The 23,218-nt window shown below is 43.7% G+C and overlaps 1 protein-coding gene across 1 annotated transcript; it reads right to left on the bottom strand.

The window, feature by feature from the left end:
- Window positions 1-1,585: 1,585 nt before the first annotated feature.
- Window positions 1,586-22,973, bottom strand: LOC309562583 (cobalamin binding intrinsic factor-like). Its single transcript, XM_082266834.1, has 4 exons — window positions 22,876-22,973; window positions 17,664-17,808; window positions 6,891-7,009; window positions 1,586-1,719 (listed from the first exon to the last, which is right to left on the bottom strand). Exons 1-4 carry the CDS (start codon window positions 22,940-22,942, stop codon window positions 1,658-1,660), a joined length of 393 nt encoding a protein of 130 aa, XP_082122960.1. The 5' UTR covers window positions 22,943-22,973; the 3' UTR covers window positions 1,586-1,657.
- Window positions 22,974-23,218: the final 245 nt, after the last annotated feature.

Genomic DNA, 23,218 nt, shown 5'->3' with positions numbered 1-23,218 from the left:
CATACATTAACCCCTCCCTCTCCAATAAAATTAACCCCTTCCCTGCCAGTGTAATTTTTAAAGTAACAGTGCATATGTATAGCACTGATTACTGCAGTAATGTCACTGGTACCCCCAAAAGTGTCAAAAATGTCAGTCAAGGGTCAGATCTGTCCGCCGCAATGTCGCAGTCCCGCAAAAAAAAAACGCAGATCGCCGCCATTACGCGTTAAAAAAAAAAAACACCAAAAATGACAGAAATCTTTCCCTTTGTTAGTAAACGCAATAACTTTTGCGCAAACCAATCAAAATACGCTTATTGTGAATTTTTTTTACCAAACATAGGTAGCAGAAAACAAATTGGCCAAAAATGTAAAAAAATTTAGATTTTTACATTTTTTTGGGGGGAATTTCATATAAAAAAATGTGAAAAATATTGTTGTTTTTTCAAAATTTACGCTGTTTTTTTGTTTATAGCGCAAAAAGTAAAAATCGCACAGGTGATCAAATACCACCAAAAGAAAGCTCTGTTTGTGGGAAAAAAAGGACGTAAATTTCGTTTGGGTATGGCATCGCACGACCGCGCAATTGTCAGTTAAAGTCGCACAGCGCCGAATCGCAAAAAGTGGCCCAGACGTAAGACAGCAAAATGCTCTAGTGGTAAAGTGGTTAATAAAAGTGGGCTGCCATGCCCTAAAATACAGTTTGGGCTGGCAAAAATGCCTTGAAAAACGCATCTACCACATAAGTATATATCACCTCAACACCACAAACACTACATGAGGATATGCTTTGTTCTTTTTTTAAATTAGAAGTTTACAACCACTTTAAAGTTACCCTGAAAATTGTCCATATTTAAAGTGTAATGCCAGCTTAGGCCCTCCACAGTTTATTGGCTCCCTGTTCTGCTTCTCCCTCTTCTCTCAGGTTGGGCTTTGTTGTACAAGGATCACAAGAGGCTGATGCCAAGTTTAATTCAGGTACTTACTTACCAGAAAGAACCGGAAACAGTTTTGGGACAAAAAAGTTAAATTTATTTATGATTTTTACCTGCAACAGTTTTGCGATTTGATTTAAGAGTAATATTATTCTTTAAAAATCCCCTTTTCTAATGTGTTCTTTGTTCAATAAAGCTTTTTGGAACAAAAAAAAAAAAAAAAAATAAATAAAAATAATCCGTCATGATTGAGTTTTATGCAAGTAAAGGAAACAAGCTTGTACTGGCATACCCTTGACCACTGTACTGGCATACCCTTGACCTCAGGCCCACAAAACTCATCACCTCCACCATAACATTATCATATAATAGAGTCTCGTAGTTTCAGCCTTTTTTTGTAATTTTGGACAGTGGGAAAGAGAATAAAAGAAACAATACTTTAACTTTTTGTGAAGAATATCCCTCAATCTTTGCCCTGAAATTCCTGGCTCAGAGATCTGATTGTCACCAAGATAAAGATAAAAAGTCACTAATGTTCATCAGTTTTAGGTGGACCAAAAAAGTCCCAAGTTTACATTGCAGAAGACTGTGAGGTATGTCCCAGGTACTGTGACTTATTGAGATGAACAGGTATGTCCCTACTATTAGCTCCTTTTTTTTTTTTTTTTTTTAGAATAAAACAATCTCAAATTTTGATTTGCATGTATATAAAATGATAAAAGTAAAAAAATACATTAGTGTTCAGAATTTGCTGAAGACGGCAATGATATGCTCATTGTTGCTGGGTATGTAGTCACTGACACCTACAGAGACAAAAGAAAATGTGGTAAAGTTAGCTACACACATTAATATTGTAAGCTTTAAATTAGGGAAACCCCCCACCCCCATAGCACTACCCAACCCAATACGCTATTCAAACATCTATAGATACCCCACCCCTATAGCACTCCTCAACCCAGTACACCATCCAAACATCTATACATACCCCACCACCATAGCACTCCCCAACCCAATACACCCTCCAAACATCTATAGATACCCAACCCCAATAGCACTTCCCAACTCAATAAACCATCCAAACATCTATAGATACCACACCCCCATAGCATTCCCCAACCCAATACACTATCCAAACAGTCATATATACCCCATCCCCATAGCACTCCTCAACCCAATACATTATCCAAACATCTATACATACCCCACTCCCATAGCACTCCCCAACCCAATATGCCATCCAAACATCTATAGATACCCAACCCCAATAGCACTCCTCAACCCAATACACCATCCAAACATTTATAGATACCCCACCCTCATAGCATTCCCCAACCCAATACACTATCCAAACAGTCATATATACCCCATCCCCATAGCACTTCTCAACCCAATACACCATCCAAACATCTATAGATACCCCACCCCCATAGCAGTCCCCAACCCAATGCACCCTCCGAACATCTATAGATACTCCACCCCCAAAGCAGTCCCCACCCAATACACCCTTTCAAACATCTTTAGATACCCCACCCCCATAGCACTCCCCAACCCAATACACCATCCAAACATTTATAGATACCCCACCCCCATAGCATTCCCCAACCCAATACACTATCCAAACAGTTATATATACCCCATCCCCATAGCACTCCTCAACCAAATACACCATCCAAACATCTATAGATACCCAACCCCAATAGCACTCCCCAACCCAATACACCATTCAAACGCCCATAGATACCCCACCTCCATAGCACTTCCCAACCCAATACACCATCCAAACATCTATAAATATCCCACCCCCATAGCACTCCCTAACCTAATTACCATCCAAACATCTATAGATAACCCAACCCCATAGCACTCCTCAACCCAATACACCCTCCAAACATCTATAGATTCCCCAACTCAATACACTTTCCAAACATTTATAGATACCCCACCCCATAGCACTACCCAACCAAATACACCATCCAAACATCTATAGATACCCCATCCAATACCCTATTCAAACATCCATAGGTACCCCACCCCCATAGCACTCCTCAACCCAATACACTATTCAAACATCTATAGATTCCCCAACTCAATACACTTTCCAAACATTTATAGATACCCCACCCCATAGCACTACCCAACCAAATACACCATCCAAACATCCATAGATACCCCACCCCCATAGCACTCCCCAACCCAATTACCATCCAAACATCTATAGATACCCCAACCCCATTGCATTCCCCAACCCAATACACCCTCCAAACATCTATAGATATCCCACCCCCAAAGCAATCCCCACCCAATACACCCTCCAAACATCTATAGATTCCCCATCCAATACACTATTCAAACATCCATAGGTACCCCACCCCCATAGCAGTCCCCAAACCAATAAACCATCCAAACATCTATAGATACCCTACCCCCCATAGCACTCCTGAACCCAATATGCTATCCAAATATCTATAGATACCCCATCCCCATAGCACTACCCAACCCAATACACCATCCAAACATCTAAAGATACAGCATTACCCATGAAATTAAATCAAGGATAAATACTCAATTTAAGGCTCTAAACCCCGGCTCTCACCAATGACTGGAGCAGGTCCTTTACAGTTGTAGGCTTATAAAGTAGACTCTACGGCAACTCCAAAAGATGAAAGGGAATCACTTATTATATTCAACACCTCACATCCATTTATCCTTCAGTTCTACAAAGAGACCAATCCATCCAGAGATGCAAACATCTTAACGCGTTTCGTTCATCACTATAGGGTCACTATAATTAAGCTCCTTGCCAAATGAAACACATTGGGTGTTTGCATCTGGCATAGATTGGTCTCTTGGTTGAACTGATAAATAAATGGATATGAGGCTATGACTACAGCGAGCTGTTCTCATTCTTCTTTTAGAATGACCCTAAAAATGTCTAAAAATTTACTTTTATTTATTATTATTTATTTATTATTTTTTAACTTCCTCTTTATTACATGTACTATTGGTCGTCATTTCTTTATACATCTATTTAGACACTGTTTTTCCTATCGTGGATATTTATGTAATTTATACTTGTATGCATATATGTATGTACTGTGAACACAGTGTGCATCTTTAAACCAGTGTTAAAAACCAAAAATGTAATATATTGCAGCTTACCAATCATACAATGTGGTGGCTACATTCGTTTTTTTTTTTTTAGGCTTTTTTCCTCCTCTGTTTTCACCTGGTGATCTGGCCAGTAACACACCTCCTGTATTAGAATGCCCCCACTCTACATGAAGGAACACTTGGAGCACCTTTGGATAGCAGCATCGTCAGTCTAGGGGATGGGCAGTGTTAGATGTATTAGCAGATTTAGATACATTAACAAATTGAAGCTAAACTCCAGCTAACAGTTTATAAGCACTTTGAACAGTTGGCACCCCTGATGAAGCCACAATTAGTGGTGAAACTTGTAGGGTTTTTGGGAGCACTGAAAATTTTTTTTTTTTTGGTAGGATGGTGCGATAGGAGCGAGTTTTAAGGAAAGATAACAGAGAAAACAAGAGAGAACCACCTGGAACAATTAAAGATGTGTAGAGAGATAGGTAGTAACAAGCTGACCAGTGAGTGAAGATACAATGTGGAGAAGTACAGTGCACAATGCACTTTGTGGCTTCATCAGGGGTGCCAACTGTTCAAAGTGCATTGTGCACTGTACTTATCCACATTGTATCTTCACTCACTGGTCAGCTTGTTACCACCTTTCTCTCTATTCACCTTAAATTGTTCCAGGTGGTTCTCTCTCGTCTTCTCTGTTCTCTTTCCTCAAAACTCGCTCCTATTGCACCATCCCACCAAAAAAAAAAAAACATTTTTCAGTGGTCCCTAAAACCAACCCTACAGGTTTCACCACTAATTGTGGCTTCATCAGGGGTGCCAACTGTTCAATTAGTGGTGAAACCTGTAGGGTTGGTTTTAGGGACCACTGAAAAATGTTTCACCACTAATTGTGGCTTCATCAGGGACGCCAACTGTTCAATTAGTGGTGAAACCTGTAGGGTTGGTTTTGAGGAGCACTGAAAATATTTTATTTTGGTGGGATAGTGCAATAGGAGAAAAATTTTGAGGAAAGATAACAGAGAAGACTAGAGAACCACCTGTAACAATTTAAGATGTATAGAGAGAAAGGTAGAAACAAGCTGACCAGTGAGCGAAGGCACAATGTGGAGAAGTACAGTGCACAATGCACTTTGAACAGTTGGCACCCCTGATGAAGCCACAATTAGTGGTGAAACCTGTAGGGTTGGTTTTGGGGAGCACTGAAAAATGTTTTTTTTTTTGGGTGGGATGGTGCAAAAGGAGCGAGTTTTGAGAAAAGATAACAGAGGAGATGAGAGGGAACCACCTGGAAAAATTTAAAATGTATAGAGCAAAAGGTAGTAACAAGCTGACCAGTGAGTGAAGATACAATGTGGAGATGTACAGTACACAATGCACTTTTAACAGCTAGCACCCCTGATGAAGCCGCAATTAGTGATGAAACATGTAGGGCTGGTTTTGGGGAGCACTGACATTTTTTTTTTGGGTGGGATGGTGCAAAAGGAGTGAGTTTTGAGGAAAGATAACAGAGAAGATGAGAAGGAACCACCTTAAACAATTTAAGATGTATAGAGAGAAAGCTGACCAGTGAGTGAAGATACAATGTGGAGATGTACAGAAATATTTTTTTCTATTTTTTTGCACAGACATACACATAAAGCTATTAAGACACCTTTCAGCTTCAGGTTTGAAATGTTAAAAGAGAAGTACATTTTTAGTGTACTTGGCCTTAGTGGGCCGGGGTTTGCTCTTCCTGCAGTTCTGCAAAGATGGATACTTACCTAAAGCTACTCTGTGGAGAAGTTCAAAGCCCAGCCTGTTCAGTGCCACACAGTATTTTTTTTCCGGGAATCCGTAATCATTTGAAGCCCATTACATTTTTATAAAACGCCTTATTTTTTCCTTCCTCGTTGACTCCAATGCATTTTGCCAAATTGGCAAAATTTCATCGAAATTTCCTAATATTCCCCCAAAACACCTTCAACCAAGGTGTCCAGGCATCCTGGGGTGCCTTGAGGTTTCTTCAGGGGTGCCTTGACAAAATGCCTAAAAATTGCCCAAAAAATGTATACAAGCCAGAGTGTGGATGAAGGCTGCCTTTTGTCACAGGTTTTCATTGTTCACCATTACAACCTTCTAGCTGCTGCCAACCTAAAGACCAATCAGTTGATAAGGAGGATGTCAGTCCCCTGCATAGCCTCCTTGTTTGTTTGTCCCCTGCCTCTCTCCCTCTCAGCGGTGGGGTCACATTAGCTGATAGAGAAACATTGGAATACTGGTCAGTACAAGTTTGCAAAAGTGTATTGGCTTTGGAAGAATAGATCACCTCTAATGTTGGATGTCCTTCTTGGACTTGTGGATGTTGCTGCATTATGTAAACTTAGAATGGGGTGCCTCGAGACTGTCTATAATTTTTAAAGGGTGCCTTGAGATTGTCCATTATTTTTAAAGGGTGCCTTGAGATTGTCCATAATTTTTAAAGGGTGCCTTGAGATTGTCCATCATTTTGAAGGGTGCCCTGAGATTGTCCATAATTTTTATAGGGTGCCTTGAGATTGTCCATTATTTTTATAGGGTACCTTGAGATTGTCCATCATTTTTATAGGGTACCTTGAGATTGTCTATCATTTTTAAAGGGTGCCTTGAAATTGTCCATTTTTAAAGGGTGCCTTGAGATTGTCCATAATTTTTAAAGGGTGCCTTGAGATTGTCCATCATTTTTATAGGGTAGCTTGAGATTGTCTATCATTTTTAAAGGGTGCCTTGAGATTGTCCATAATTTTTAAAGGGTGCCTTGACTGAAAAAAGGTGACAAACACTGCCCCAAAATTTCAGAGAAAGGAAAATTGCTAGTCATTCCCTCATGCCTAGTAATCTGCATAGTACTCACCTTCTGTCAGTGCATTGTTACCACCAAAGAATTGCCAGTATGTCTTTTCATTGTTGTTTTCGGCAAGTTTGCCAATGGCCGTAATGTAAATTCCGAAAGAGTATTCTTTTGCCTGGAAGCTGAGGTATGGTACAGATGATAAAAGTGAATTATTTACGAGATACAGCACTTTTTATACTTTTTATTTATATAACTACATCTTTACATTGAAAAATAACATATCCTTCAAGTAGACTATCCTTTTGTCCAGGGAAAGTCAAACAATTATTATAAGTCTTGGTCCAATTTGTCCTAACTTGGCAAAAATCCTTCCTGGGTTTCCAAAGGCAACCAGATACTTCATGGATCAATGATCTACAATGCTATTTCTTACATATGTAGCACACCCCATGTAGGAGCTGCAGTTTAAAGAGATCCCCCACTTCTGCACAGCCAGGCACACCAACTCTTCACAAGCTCTCCAGAGACAGTCTAGAGCAGTGGTCTTCAAACTATGGCCCTCCAGTTGTTCAGAAACTACAATTCCCATCATGCCTAGTCATGTCTGTGAATGTCAGAGTTTTACAATGCCTCATGGGATGTGTAGTTCGGCAACAGCTGGAGGGCCGTAGTTTGAGGATCCCTGGTTTAGAGCTTTGTTTTATTAGGGAGTCTCAACTTAGATAAGGATGGGAAGTTATAGGAAGCCCACTTGACTTCAATAACTTCAGGGACCACTTCCTATATACAGTCTCTATATACAGTCTTCTCTTCTTCAGCAACATGTACGCACTTGGTTCCTTCTCCTTTATTCAGTTTCTGCTGGCTCATTCCTTGAGGGAAGCTGACAGGGCCTGACTGTCAGCTCAGCAATAGCCCATTACAGGCAAGAACTCTCAGTCCCTTGACAATAGCACACTGGAATGACGCAGCTCAGACTTTTTCACTTCCCCCCTGTGTTCACTGAGCCCAGCACCACATCTTCAGGCAATGTCAACCTACCTGGCTGCATCTGCCTCTTTACACCGTTCCACCTGACTGACTCTTCACCAGCCCACCCGGCTGGTGAACCACCTGAGATCTCCAGGGAAAGGCAGAAGACTTAAGCACACTGCTGTCTTCAAGGGAGACTGACTACATGTTTAATTCTCCCCCTTTGTAGTCCCCACAGTGCTGCTCATGCTCCCGAGCCTCCGGGAAGACTTCCTCCTCTATGTTTTAGTAGGAATCCTCCAGAACCCGAGCCCTGGCCCATGTTCACCCCCCCCATCCCCAGACTAGGGGGTACCTCTGAGGGTCACTGACAGCCTCCTCCTCCAGAACCTGAGCCTGAGCCCATAGTCACCCCCCTCCCCAGACTAGGTGGTACCCCTGAGGGCCACTGACAGCATCCTCAGCACTTCATGTCCATCTTCCACCCGACTGCCCCTGCTGGCATGGCTCATGTCTATTTATGAGGCAAACTCTGCCCCCTGGCAGCCCACTACTGGGATTGGCTGAAGCCTCATACATATGCATTGCAAGCCCTCCCCTCTTCCACCCTCAAGTTCTGGAAGTTTATACAAACTTCCAGACCAGGAAGAAATACCAGAGAGAGCTGCCAGATGAGTCATCCAGCCCTGAGCCACTGAACCCTGACCCAGATTCCACAGCTCAGGGTTAGCCCTGAGCCAAATAAATTTACCTATGCTAACAAACCTACACTACAAAACCTAACCTACATTTAGCACACACTAGAGGGTGCTACACATAGTAATAGCCAGGTATATTTTGTGACTGTAGAAACACATCCAGCATTTTGTGAACCTATTAAATCAGCTAAAACTAGCTGCTGTGGAAGCCTCCACATCCCATTTTCAAAGCTCTTACTGTAAAGGACCATCGTATATGGAACATTTATGTATTTCAAGAAAGTGGTCATATCCCCCTTAGTTGCCTCCCTTTTCAAGGAAGAATAAATTTAGTTCAGTTAATTTTCCTCATAGCGGACCCCCTCCATGACTCTTAATTATTTAGGTTCTCTTCTTAGTACGGCAACTCATTTGTGACTGGATCAATCACTGGTCAAGGGTGGGTAGTTGTGTGGGCGAGTGGGAAGAAATCCCTTGCAGTAGGTCGTGCATAATGATGGATGGTGAACCCCCTTGGGGCTTGGAATGCTGCCTTTTTGGTACAGCCTTATGGTAATTTTCCTATGTAGACTTGGAAAGGAAGGAAGGAACACCTGATGTCCAAAGAAATGCGAATTTGAAGGTAGGTTAAAAGGCGTTTTTTGAAAGTAGCTTAACCTGCCTTCAAACTCACATTTCTTTGGACACGGCACTCTTTCCTTCCTTTCCAAATCTTCTTAGCATGGAGAAGGTGAGCTTAAAGTGGTTGTAAACCTCAAATGTTAAATTTGAACAAAGTATATCTCTGTATAATGTTTACTTATCTCAATCCAGAGCACTAAGGGTCATTTCCGTATATTGCCTTGTTCCTCTGCTATCAGCATCTGAATGCAGAAATGTCATCAGCACACCAAAGATTCCTCAGAAGGGTCTAAAGCTTGCCTGACGAAGGGGACCTGCATGGCTCCAAAACGTTGCCGTGTGTGCACTGTGTGACCATGTGAATAAAGCTTTGGACCCTTCTGAGGAATCCTTGGTGTGCTTATGACATTTCTCCATTCAGATTGTCTGTGGTTTCCAGCCAGTGGTCATTACTAGGGATGATTGAACGGTTCGGGTCGACCATCGGTTCGACCCAAACATTGACTGTTCGAAATTCGGCCGAATTTCAAACTTTTTGCTGAAAAAGTTCGGAATTCGGCAACCAGAACTGACCAAAATGCAATGGGACAGGAACTGGGCTTTAAAAGCCCGTGATTGGACCAGAACCATAAGTAAAAGCCAATTGAGGGGGCAGGAGGATGCTAGGAATGTGATTGGAGTGACTAGGGGGTCCAGAGGCCAATCAGTAGTGAATACGCCCCCCAGTATATAAGATAGCCCTGCCAAATCTCTAGCATTGTAATACAGGGATGTGGAAGAGAGTGGAAGCAGTTCTGTTACTCCTGCTTCAAAAGTGTCATTTAGCAATTATTAGCGTGAGGAAAGGGATATCTAGTGTAGTTAGGGCACTATATACCACTATAGTTAGATTCAATAATCTAGTTTCTGTAAGGAAAGTGTTAACTGTCAGGGTGACCGTAGTGTAGTGTAGGGTGAACTGACTCTGCTATGGCAGGGTGACCAAACCCTTCCATTTCAGGGTGACTGACATAGAAAAAAGATTGTTTCTATTAGAATTGCAGTAGAGCAGGATAGTGGCTTCGCTACTTTCACACCTGGCCGTTTTTGTTGCAGGCGTTTATTGGGCTTTTTTGTGGACGTCTTTGGAGGCAGGAATGACATCTGAACTTCTGTGTAGGGGTATATATACACACACACATGTATGTATATATACACATATAAAGTAGCAGTACCCTATGCCTGCGCTAATGAAATTATTTGCAGGCATAGGACTTCGCTCCTATCACACCTATATGTGTGTATGTGTATAAATACATATGAGTGTGTGTGTATATATACCCCTACACAGAAGTTCAGATGTTATGCCTGCCTCCAAAGACGCCCAAAAAATGCCCAAAAAAAAAACGCCTGCACAACACACCTGGGCGTTTTTGTTGCAGGCTTTTTTTTTGGGCATTTTTTGGGCGTCTTTGGAGGCAGGCATAACATCTGAACTTCTGTGTAGGGGTATATATACACACACACATGTATGTATATATACACATACACATATATATGTGTGAAAGTAGCAGAGCCCTATGCCTGCACTAATGAAATTATTTGCAGGCATAGGACTTCGCTCCTATCACACCTATAGGTGTGTATGTGTATAAATACATATAAGTGTGTGTGTATATATACCCCTATACACAAGTTCAGATGTTATGCCTGCCTCCAAAGACGCCCAAAAAATGCCCAAAAAAACGCCTGCAACAATAACGCCCAGCTATTGCAGAGGTTTGTGGTGCAGTTTTAATAAGTCAAAAACGCTTTTCAACCACGCTGCACACGCACATAGGGTGTTTAGAGGAGTGTTTTAAATGCTCATTAAACGCTTATCAATTGCACCTATTGACGCGCATTAACGATATCGATGCGTTTGATAAGTGTCAGTATTTTGAGCAAGTGTGAGTGAGCCCTTAGAATGATTTGCTTCATAGTACAAGTATCTAGAGAGGTGAATGAGGACTTGTTTTAAAGCTCTTCTATGGCTTATTAAGAATATGTTTTAAAGCTCTTCTATGGCTTATTAAGAATATGTAAATAGTTTAATGTTCATAGTCTGAGCATAGGTGCACTTTAACCCCCTCCCTACCGCTGTATTGTAAAAAAAAAAAAAAAACAGCGGGGAGTTTGACGTTTAGGTTTTCTAGGTCCTGTTCTACCAGGATCCTAAACACCTCACAAAAGTGGTTGTTGGCCACCAGAGGGTAAAACAGGACCTAGAGGACTTAAACATCAAACCAGGGAGATGGAAGAAGAACGTTGAAAATTATTAGAACAGAACAAATAAGTAGTTATAAGACCAGCTGATAAAGGGGGGAACTGGTGACGTGGATTCCGGTTCCTCAGTGATGTCACGTCCGGCTCAGTGGTGGAACACACGCGGAGGTTTGCGTTCCATGCTCGCCTCGCGGTACGAACTCTGATCGAGAGACTGATTGCCCTGCTGACCTTTTCTTTAACCTGATGCGCTATGTTGCCTACAATTAATATTTGCAATTAATATTTGCATTATTTGTCACATATATGATTATTGATTATTTATTACCCTTGAACGGAAGCAATGGTGGTTATGTATTAGGATTTTAACCATCTGTGAACATTAACCCCTTCATCTTTATCCTCCCACTTTATGTGCCCTTCACCTCCTCCCTCTGTGTATGACCTACTGTATATTGCTGCTGTATCTAGTGGACCATTGCCAACCTCAATACCAGCATATCTAGTGGACCATTTCCAACCTCAATACTAGCATGTTTGTGGAAAGTAGATACCCCAAGGTGACCTCATTTTTTTGCCAATAATTTTTGGAAATAAACAAAGGGGTCATTTTGTGGAGGTGTTCATACTGTCCTGGCATTTTTATTCACTATGTTTTCTGGCAGAAAGGAAGGGAAATGTTTTTTTTTTTTTTTTCTTCAAAAAAGTTGGTCTTGTCTTCCTTTATATAGTAAAGAAAAAAATGTAAAAAAGTGAAAAAAGGAATAAAAATGTCGTTGGGTACACTATTACATGGCCCAGTAATTGTCAAACTATCACAGCATTGAAAACGAATATACAGTGGGTACGGAAAGTATTCAGACCCCCTTAAATTTTTCACTCTTTGTTATATTGCAGCCATTTGCTAAAATCATTTAGGTTCATTCTTCTTCCTCATGAATGCACACATAGCTCCCCATACTGACAGAAAAACTCATAATTGTTGACATTGTTGCAGATTTATTAAAAAAGAAAAACTGAAATATCACATGGTCCTAAGTATTCAGACCCTTTGCTCAGTATTTAGTAGAAGCCCCCCTTTGATCTAATACAGCCAGGAGTCTTTTTGGGAAAGATGCAACAAGTCTTTCACACCTGGATTTGGGGATCCTCTGCCATTCCTCCTTGCAGATCCTCTCCAGTTCTGTCAGGTTGGATGGTAAACGTTGGTGGACAGCCATTTTTAGGTCTCTCCAGAGATGCTCAATTGGGTTTAAGTCAGGGCTCTGGCTGGGCCATTCAAGAACAGTCACGGAGGTGTTGTGAAGCCACTCCTTCGTTATTTTAGCTGTGTGCTTAGGGTCATTGTCTTGTTGGAAGGTAAACCTTCGGCCCAGTCTGAGGTCCAGAGCACTCTGGAGAAGGTTTTTGTCCAGGATATCCCTGTACTTGGCCGCATTCATCTTTCCCTCGATTGCAACCAGTCGTCCTGTCCCTGCAGCTGAAAAACACCCCCACAGCATGATGCTGCCACCACCATGCTTCACTGTTGGGACTGTATTGGACAGGTGATGAGCAGTGCCTGGTTTTCTCCACACATACCGCTTAGAATTAAGGCCAAAAAGTTCTATTTTGGTCTCATCAGACCAGAGAATCTTATTTCTCACCATCTTGGAGTCCTTCAGGTGTTTTTTAGCAAACTCCATGTGGGCTTTCATGTGTCTTACACTGAGGAGAGGCTTCTGTCGGGCCACTCTGCCATAAAGCCCCGACTGGTGGAGGGCTGCAGTGATGGTTGACTTTCTACAACTTTCTCCCATCTCCTGACTGCATCTCTGGAGCTCAGCCACAGTGATCTTTGGGTTCTTCTTTACCTATCTCACCAAGGCTCTTCTCCCCCGATAGCTCAGTTTGGCCGGACTGCCAGCTCTAGGAAGGGTTCCGGTTGTCCCAAACGTCTTCCATTTGAGGATTATGGAGGCCACTGTGCTCTTAGGAACCTTAAGTGCAGCAGAAATCTTTTTGTAACCTTGGCCAGATCTGTGCCTTGCCACAGTTCTGTCTCTGAGCTCTTCAGGCAGTTCCTTTGACCTCATGATTCTCATTTGCTCTGACATGCATTGTGATCTGGAAGGTCTTATATAGACAGGTGTGTGGCTTTCCTAATCAAGTCCAATCAGTATAATCAAACACAGCTGGACTCAAATGAAGGTGTAGAACCATCTCAAGGATGATCAGAAGAAATGGAAAGCACCTGAGTTAAATATATGAGTGTCACAGCAAAGGGTCTGAATACTTAGGACCATGTGATATTTCAGTTTTTCTTTTTTAATAAATCTGCAACAATGTCAACAATTCTGTGTTTTTCTGTCAGTATGGGGTGCTATGTGTACATTCATGAGGAAGAAGAATGAACTTAAATTATATTAGCAAATGGCTGCAATATAACAAAGAGTGAAAAATGTAAGGGGGTCTGAATACTTTCCGTACCCACTGTATAGTCTGTTAATAAAGGGTATACACCAGGGATCCTCAAACTACAGCCCTCCAGCTGTTGCGAAACGACACATCCCATGAAGCATTGTAAAACTCTGACATTCACAGACATGACTAAGCATGATGGGAATTGTAGTTCCTGAAAAACTGGAGGGCCATAGTTTGAAGACCCCTGGTATACACCAATCAGCCATAGCATTATGATGACCCAATATTGAGTGGGTTCCCGTTTTGCCACCAAAACAGCCCTGACCCTTCACGTCATGGACGTCACTAGACCTCTGAAGGTATGGGTATGCTGTAGTATGTGGCACCAAGCCATCGGTAGTAGATCCTTTACGTCCTGTAAGTTGTAACCCAAATAGCAAGCAATTGAGCTGCAAGTTTGAAAATTACTTGCTATGCTATTGCTAGACTTGCCAGGCTTCACAAGTTTGATGTACAATTGTGGCAAGTCCCCATTGCATGACTCCAGATCAACTTTCTTTGCAAACATTCTGCAAGTCTGCTGCGAGTTCTGGTTCAGTTATGTTGTGTAATAGTCATCCCACCCAGTGGCGTACCAATAGGGGGGGGCGGTCCGCCCCGGGTGCCACACATTAGGGGGGTTTCAGTGTGTCAGGGAAGATCAGGGTGACACCCGGGGCCGGCCGCCAGACTGCTTCCACCGCGGAGGAGGAGGAACTGTTTAAAGCAGAGAGGATGTGAGAGACTCACTGTCACTCCCGAGCCCTGAATACACAGCGATCGGCGCTGCCGCAGTTTACTATGCTGGTTAATGAGAAGGCGATTGGTTGCTAGGACCGCCTATCAACCAATCACCTGCTCATTAACCAGCATAGTAACTTCTGCAGTTCCCGCCGAGGCGCCGATCGCTGTGTATTCAGGGCTCGGGAGTGACAGTGAGTCTCTCACATCCTCTCTGCTTTAAACAGTTCCTCCTCCTCCGCTCTCCTCCTAAAAAGGTAGGGGGGGGGCTTTGTATTGTAAAGGGGTTATTTTGAGGGGGGGGGGCTTTGTATTGTAAAGGGGTTATTTTGAGGGGGGCGGGGGGGCTTTGTATTGTAAAGGGGTTATTTTGAGGGGGGGGCGGGGGGGGGCTTTGTATTGTAAAGGGGTTATTTTGAGGGGGGGGGGCGGGGGGGCTTTGTATTGAAAAGGGGTTATTATAAGGGGAGGGGGGCGGGGGGGCTTTGTATTGTAAAGGGGTTATTTTGAGGGGGGGGGGGCGGGGGGGCTTTGTATTGTAAAGGGGTTATTTTGAGGGGGGGTGGGGGGGCTTTGTATTGTAAAGGGGCTATTTTGAGGGGGGGGGGTGACTTTGTATTGTAAAGGGGTTCTTTTTTTGGGGGGGTGGCTTTGTATTGTATAGGGGTTGTATGGGGGGGGGCTTTGTATTGTATAGGGGTTCTATGGGGGGGGGGCTTTGTATTGTATAGGGGTTCTATGGGGGGGCTTTGTATTGTATAGGGGTTCTATGGGGGGATTTATTGTAGAGGGGTTCTATTGGTGGGGGCTTTGTATTGTAAAGGGGTTATATTGGGGGGCTGTGTAATGTAAAGGGTTGTATGGGGGATGGGGCTGTGTAATGTAAAGGGTTCCAATGGGGGGCTGTGCAATGTAAAGGGGTCCAGGGGTAAGGGGGCAGTGTAATGTAAAGGGGTCCAGGGGTACAGGGGCTGTGTAATGTAAAGTGGTCCAGGGGTAAGGGGGCAGTGTAATGTAAAGGGGTCCAGGGGTAAGGGGGCTGTGTAATGTAAAGGGGTCCAGGGGTACAGGGGCTGTGTAATGTAAAGGGGTCCAGGGGTAAGGGGGCTGTGTAATGTAAAGGGGTCCAGCGGTAAAGGGGCTGTGTAATGTACAGGGGCTGTGTAATGTGAAGGGGTCCAGAGGTAAGGGGGCTGTGTAATGTAAAGGGGTCCAGAGGTAAGGGGGCTGTGTAATGTAAAGGGGTCCAGGGGTAAGGGGGCAGTGTAATGTAAAGGGGTCCAGGGGTAAGGGGGCTGTGTAATGTAAAGGGGTCCAGGGGTACAGGGGCTGCGTAATGTAAAGGGGTCCAGGGGTAAGGGGGCTGTGTAATGTAAAGGGGTCCAGGGGTACAGGAGCTGTGTAATGTAAAGGGGTCCAGGGGTAAGGGTTCTGTGTAATGTAAAAGGGGGTCTCCATACATTTTACACATGACACGTCAATGTTCGTTGCCTGGGGGGGGGGGGGGGTGCCAGATATAGGATCCGCCCCGGGTGCCAAATGCTCTAGGTACGCCCCTGATCCCACCACAAGTGTCACTATGGCTGAATTTTCATCTTTGCTCCCTGCTGTAGACTTGCAGAGCTGTTTCTGTAAACTCACCACTGCAACCTTGCTCTTGCTAGAGACTTGTCTAACAAATTTGCTACAAATTGGAAAAGTGTCAACTAGAACCTGTAAAATTCAAGTGCTCTGCAAGTGTCCAACTTGCCAGTGAAAATGTGCAGCAAATTAACAAAATTTACAACTCAACACTGCCACAAATTTGTGGCAAGCTATCCTTGCTATCTGGGAAGATGGGGCCTCCATGGATCAGATTTGTTTTTCCAGCACATCCTACAATCTCGATGGATTGAAATCTGGAGAATTCTGAGGCCAAGGCACAACGTTATACTCGTTGTGTTCCTCAAACCATTTTAGCAGTGTGACAGGGCACATTATCCTGCTGAATACCATTTCCATGAAGGGGTGTTCTTGGTTAGCAACAATGTTTAGGTAGGTTGTATGTGTCTAAAGCCCCGTACACACGCAACGATTATCGGCCGACCGATCGTCCGTCTTTTGTCCAGAGTTGTGTTTTGTTGGTTGGAATGTGCCTAGACTGCACAGAATTTTCTCGCCCAACAAAATTCTACTTCAGAAATGATGTCATGTGTTGGGTTGCTTTCTTTGTGTTCTTTCTTCACTGAGCCCTGACTTGCTGATCAGATTTTTCCCTGTCGAAATCTGTACTGACTGCACGAAAATCGGCTGTTGTCTTGACGGCCAACAAAAATGTTAGTCTGCACACCAGATTTTTTTCGCCCGAAAAGTCGGAGTCGGTTGTCGGAAGCATCATACTAACAAGCCGAAAATCGGCAGATCGGACGTTGGCGGAAAATTCCCTGCCAATTTTCAACGCGTGTGTACGGGGCTTTAGTAACATCCACATGAACGGCAGGACTCAAGGTTTCCCCGCAGAACATTGCCCAAATCATCACACTGCCTCCGCCAGCTTGCCTTCTTCCCATACTGCATCCTGGTGACTTCTCTCCCCAGGTAAGCAACGCACACACACCTGGCTATCTACACGATGTAAAATAAAACAAGGTTCCTAAGACTAGGCCACCTTCCTCCATTGCTCTCTGGTCCAGTTCTGTTGCTCACATGCCCATTGTAGGTGCTTTTGGCTGATGACACGGTTCAGCATGGGCACCCTGACCAGTCTGTGGGTACACAGCCCCATATACAACAAACTGCCCATTTTTTTCTACTTTCAACACAACCACTTCAGGAACAACATGTTTACTTGCTGCCTAATATACCTCACCAACATTGTGATGCCATTATAATGAGATAATCTATGTTATTAATTTAATCTGTCAATGATCCTAATGCTATGGCTGAATGGTGTATACAGCCTGGTTAAAAAAAAAATTGTCTGGAGTTGGGTTTTTGAAACCTCTAAAATGATAAGCCTAGAGCGAGGTTATAGCGAGGAGTGCTGATAAATACTCTCTGAGAACCACACAGGTGTTTCATTATCAAATGTCAAACAAGAAACTGTTTTCGTCAATGTCAAGTTGCAAGTTCTCACCTGAATTCCTTGGGTTTCAGTTCAGCAGCCTTTTCCATGACCTGCAGTAGTGTGGACCCTTCTCTCACTTCTACGATAATGGAATCCTTAAAAAAGTTCCCTATTAAGTCATTCATAACTGTGAATTCTACTTTGATTAAGCCAGCTGCATGGACATAAAAGAAAAAAGCAGGGATGAATAGAGATATTGAGGAGAAACAACTTCGAAACCAGTATCTAAATCAGCTGTAATGGAAGGCAACAACACATATTGATAGACGTTTTAATTGAAAATACTTAAAGTTGCTTAAGGAGCCACTCAACCCAAAAATGATGAGTGTAGCCTGGTGGGCTGAATCAGCTGCTGGATTATGCGGCCCCTTTCACACAAGGGGACTGATTGGGTCCACCTGTCAGTTTTCAGGCGGACCCGATCGGACCCTCCATTTTCTTCTATGGAGCGACAGATGTAAACGGACATGCGTCTGTTTATAACTGGTAACATCCAATCCTATCCGATCTGCTAAAAACAGATGAATGGGGATCCGTTCCCCATCCATCTAGGGTAGTGATTGACACCCCAGATGTTTTGGAACTACATTTCCCATGGTGCTCAACTACACTGCAGAGTGCACGATCATCATGGGAAATGTAGCTCCAAAACATCTGGGGTGCCAAGGTTCACCATCACTGGTCTAAGGGATCAGATGGCAGTCGGGTGTAGGCAGACAGGACCGTTTACATCCAACCGCCCACAAAGGAGAGCGGATTGTGTCTGTGTCCACTCTGAATAAGGGGAGCGGACACGGGCCAGCCATCCACCTGCTCAGTGTGGGGTTTAGCGGACAGATTCTCTGCTGAGCAGTGCTGTACCGGCACTTTGCAGGGGGGCAGCAAAATAGCGGTTTCCACCTCCATCTGAGACTCTATTGGCCACTGGTTGCTAGAGCCTCCTGGCGTCTAGCAACCAAGGGCGTCACGACCTTGACTCCCTGGCCCTGCCCATAATTCAAAGTGGAGGAGGATTTAACTTCCTCCTCCTCTGTGCCTAGAGCTCCCCCCATCCCCTTGAGCTCCCCCCACCCCCTCTCCCTCTCTCTCCCACTCCCTTCTTCCTCTCTCTCCCACCCCCTCTCTCTCTCTCTCCCCCCCACCCCCTTTATTTCCCACCCACACCCCCTCTCTCTCTCCCACCCACACCCTCTCTCTCTCTCCCACCCACACCCTCTCTCTCCTACTCTCCCTCTCATTCTCTCACCCCCTCTCTCTCTCTCTCTCCATTCCCCCCTCTCTCTCACCCACCCTCCTCTTTCTCACTCCCCTCCCCCCTCTCTCTCTCTCATTCCCCCTTTCTCTCTCATCTTCCCTCTCTCTCTCTCATCCCCCCTCTCTCTCTCTCCCACCACCTTCTCTCTCTCCCTCTCTCTCCCTCTCCCACCACCCTCTCTCTCTCCCACCACCCTCTTTCTCTCTCTCTTCCACTATGCTCTCTCTCTCGCCCACCACCCTCTCTCCCTCTCCCACCACCTTCCCTCTCTCTCCCTCCACCTTCCCTCTCTCTATTTCTCCCCCTCACCCTCCCTTACCCACCCCCACTCTCTCTCTCCCACCATCTCTAACCCCCCCCCCCTCTCGTGAGATCTTAGGGGTCCTTGCTGGGACTTGGAGTCCTTCAATTTTGAAGGGGTGGGGCAAATTTACAAAGAAGGAGGGGTGACGCACCAATTTTAGTCTTGCCTAGGGCAGCACAAAACCAAAATACACCACTGCCGCTGAGCAGGTGGACTCCCATGTGGAAGGGGCCTTATATGTCCTGGCTACTCAGACTTCAAGATCTCCCTGCTATAATTCTCAGCTCAGTTCCTGTCCACCTAGAAGTTGTGGATGTTCCTGCCCACATTTGTGTATCCCATCTGCTCCAGTTACATTCTCCATAATATAAAAAATTGATTAAAAAATCGAGCAGTCCCCCTCATGAGCCACAGCTCGTGTGAAGACCTTGAAACTCATCGAAGAGAAGAAAATCATACAAAATAATGAAACATAGTTACATAGTTACATAGTTACATAGTTATTGAGGTTGAAAAAAGACATCAGTCCATCCAGTTCAACCTATGATGTGTGTGCGTGTTTGCTTTTAACTGTACATTGTATACCCCTGTATGTTGTGGTCTCTAAGGTGCCCATCTAATAGTTTTTTGAAACTATCAATGCTCCCTGCTGATACGACTGCTTGTGGAAGAGAATTCCACATCCTTACCGCTCTTACAGTGAAGAACCCCTTACGCATTTTAAGGTTAAACCGCCTTTCCTCTAGTTTTAGTGAGTGGCCACGTGTCTTATTGTATCTCCTTTCTCTGAATAGTTTGTTCCTTATGCTCGGGTCACCAGTACATAATTTGTACATTGATATCATATCCCCCCTCAAGCGTCTCTTCTCCAGAGAGAATAGGTTCAGTGCTTGTAGTCTTTCCTCATAGCTGATGTCCTCCATTCCCCTAATTATTTTTGTTGCCCTTCTCTGGACTCTTTCCAATTCCAGCACATCCTTCCTGAGGACCTGTGCCATGAGTTTTTGAGTGGACTGACCCTTTCAATTAATTAATTGACAACTGTATAATGTCACTAAAATTATCATCAGGATTTGTGTGGGTCTTAGGTTTTTCTGAACTTGATTGGGTACTTCAAATTTAATAGTCATCCCCTTTATACTTACATAGTTGAGGTTGAAAAAGACACCTAGTCCATCTATTTCAAACAACAGAAGAAAATACATAACAAAGATCCATATACAGAACCCCCATACCTACAGGCGGCAACTAAAACCACAGAAAAGCATGGTCCAATCATGGCATATGATGGCATTGGAGGGTTGGCAGATCCTTTCTGATCCCAAAGGAAATCAGAATCTCCCTGGACTAATATGATGGCATTGGAGGGTTGGCGGATCCTTTCTGATCCCCAAAGAAAATCAGAATCTCCCTGGACTAATATGATGGCATTGGAGGGTTGGCGGATCCTTTCTGATCCCCAAAGAAAATCAGAATCTCCCTGGACTAATATGATGGCATTGGAGGGTTGGCGGATCCTTTCTGATCCCCAAAGAAAATCAGAATCTCCCTGGACTAATATGATGGCATTGGAGGGTTGGCAGATCCTTTCTGATCCCCAAAGAAAATCAGAATCTCCCTGGACTAATATGATGGCATTGGAGGGTTGGCGGATCCTTTCTGATCCCCAAAGAAAATCAGAATCTCCCTGGACTAATATGATGGCATTGGAGGGTTGGCAGATCCTTTCTGATCCCCAAAGAAAATCAGAATCTCCCTGGACTAATATGATGGCATTGGAGGGTTGGCGGATCCTTTCTGATCCCCAAAGGAAATCAGAATCTCCCTGGACTAATATGATGGCATTGGAGGGTTGGCGAATCCTTTCTGATCCCCAAAGGAAATCAGAATCTCCCTGGACTAATAAACACTAACATTATTGTCTATTAATATTAATATCCAGTTATATTTTGTGCATTTAGCAATATATCTAGCTCTTACAGAACCCCCATACCTACAGGCGGCAACTAAAACCACAGAAAAGCATGGTCCAATCATGGCATATGATGGCATTGGAGGGTTGGCAGATCCTTTCTGATCCCCAAAGAAAATCAGAATCTCCCTGGACTAATATGATGGCATTGGAGGGTTGGCGGATCCTTTCTGATCCCCAAAGGAAATCAGAATCTCCCTGGACTAATATGATGGCATTGGAGGGTTGGCGAATCCTTTCTGATCCCCAAAGGAAATCAGAATCTCCCTGGACTAATAAACACTAACATTATTGTCTATTAATATTAATATCCAGTTATATTTTGTGCATTTAGCAATATATCTAGCTCTTACAGAACCCCCATACCTACAGGCGGCAACTAAAACCACAGAAAAGCATGGTCCAATCATGGCATATGATGGCATTGGAGGGTTGGCAGATCCTTTCTGATCCCAAAGGAAATCAGAATCTCCCTGGACTAATATGATGGCATTGGAGGGTTGGCGGGTCCTTTCTGATCCCCAAAGGAAATCAGAATCTCCCTGGACTAATATGATGAACATTTGAGGGTTGGTGGGTCCTTTCTGATCCCCAAAGGAAATCAGAATCTCCCTGGACTAATATGAGGGCATTGGAGGGTTGGCAGATCCTTTCTGATCCCCAAAGAAAATCAGAATCTCCCTGGACTAATATGATGGCATTGGAGGGTTGGCGGATCCTTTCTGATCCCCAAAGGAAATCAGAATCTCCCTGGACTAATATGATGGCATTGGAGGGTTGGCGGATCCTTTCTGATCCCCAAAGGAAATCAGAATCTCCGTGGACTAATATGAAGGCATTGGAGGGTTGGCAGATCCTTTCTGATCCCCAAAGAAAATCATAATCTCCCTGGACTAATATGATGGCATTGGAGGGTTGGCGGATCCTTTCTGATCCCCAAAGGAAATCAGAATCTCCCTGGACTAATATGATGGCATTGGAGGGTTGGCAGATCCTTTCTGATCCCCAAAGGAAATCAGAATCACCCTGGACTAATATGATGGCATTGGAGGGTTGGCGGATCCTTTCTGATCCCCAAAGGAAATCAGAATCTCCCTGGACTAATATGATGGCATTGGAGGGTTGGCGAATCCTTTCTGATCCCCAAAGGAAATCAGAATCTCCCTGGACTAATAAACACTAACATTATTGTCTATTAATATTAATATCCAGTTATATTTTGTGCATTTAGCAATATATCTAGCTCTTAAAAAAATAAATAAATCTCCTGAGCTGGCCAGAACTAGTTCCTGAAGGAGTCTTTTCCTAATTTTTACATCTCTTTATTACTTTTAAGGGCAATGTTGGGGGGGGGGGGTTCACTATATGGACCACATATGTATTTATACATGGTGATCATACCCCCATAACCCTTTCTCGAGAGAGAATACATTTAGCCCAACCAATCTTTCCTCATAGTTGAGCTCCTCCATGCCTCTTATCAGTTTGGTTGCCCTTCTCTGCACTTTCTCCAGTTCCCCGATATCCTTTTTGTGAACTGGTGTCCGAAAATAATATAAATTAAAGAATTAAAATAAATTATTTTGCTTGCTTTGGAAACTGCATTAATGATAAAAACGAATTGCTATTCTTATCACAGCTAAAAGGACTTATCAGCATTATAAACAAAAGTCCATAGGTGACCCCTTACCGTCTTCTTGTGCTCCCGTGCCCTGGAGGCACAACAGACAAACCACACAGAGCAGATACGCTAACATGTTTCCTTTTCTGGACAGAATTTTGTAAAAATGTTACACCTAAGCTATCAACTCCTCTTTATATTCTCATGTGACCACCCAGTCAGACTCTTCTCTTACTCAAACCACCAGTGGAACACGTCTCATTATTGAAAACCTTTATCTTTTGGCTCAGCAAATAAAAGGTAGTTGGAAATTAGGTTTCCAAGGATAGATTTGGCTGTGTACATTACTCTGCCTGTAAAACAGAGCCTGCATATTACAAAGTCACCTCTAACATAAGATTATACTACTGCC

This window comes from Pelophylax lessonae (assembly GCF_965119305.1).
Source record: "Pelophylax lessonae genome assembly, chromosome: 9".
Classification (NCBI taxonomy): Eukaryota; Metazoa; Chordata; class Amphibia; order Anura; family Ranidae; genus Pelophylax; species Pelophylax lessonae.
This window is presented reverse-complemented; position numbering and strand designations above follow the sequence as displayed.

What these genes read in the sequence shown, in the direction of transcription:
- LOC309562583 (XM_082266834.1), bottom strand. Translation starts at nt 22,942, where the DNA reads ATGTTAGCGTATCTGCTCTGTGTGGTTTGTCTGTTGTGCCTCCAGGGC. An exon ending in CTGAAACCCAAGGAATTCAG is followed by an intron (nt 7,010 to 17,663) that starts GTGAGAACTTGC and finishes ACCATACCTCAG; the next exon opens with CTTCCAGGCAAAAGAATACT. An exon ending in TAACAATGCACTGACAGAAG is followed by an intron (nt 1,720 to 6,890) that starts GTGAGTACTATG and finishes TTGTCTCTGTAG; the next exon opens with GTGTCAGTGACTACATACCC.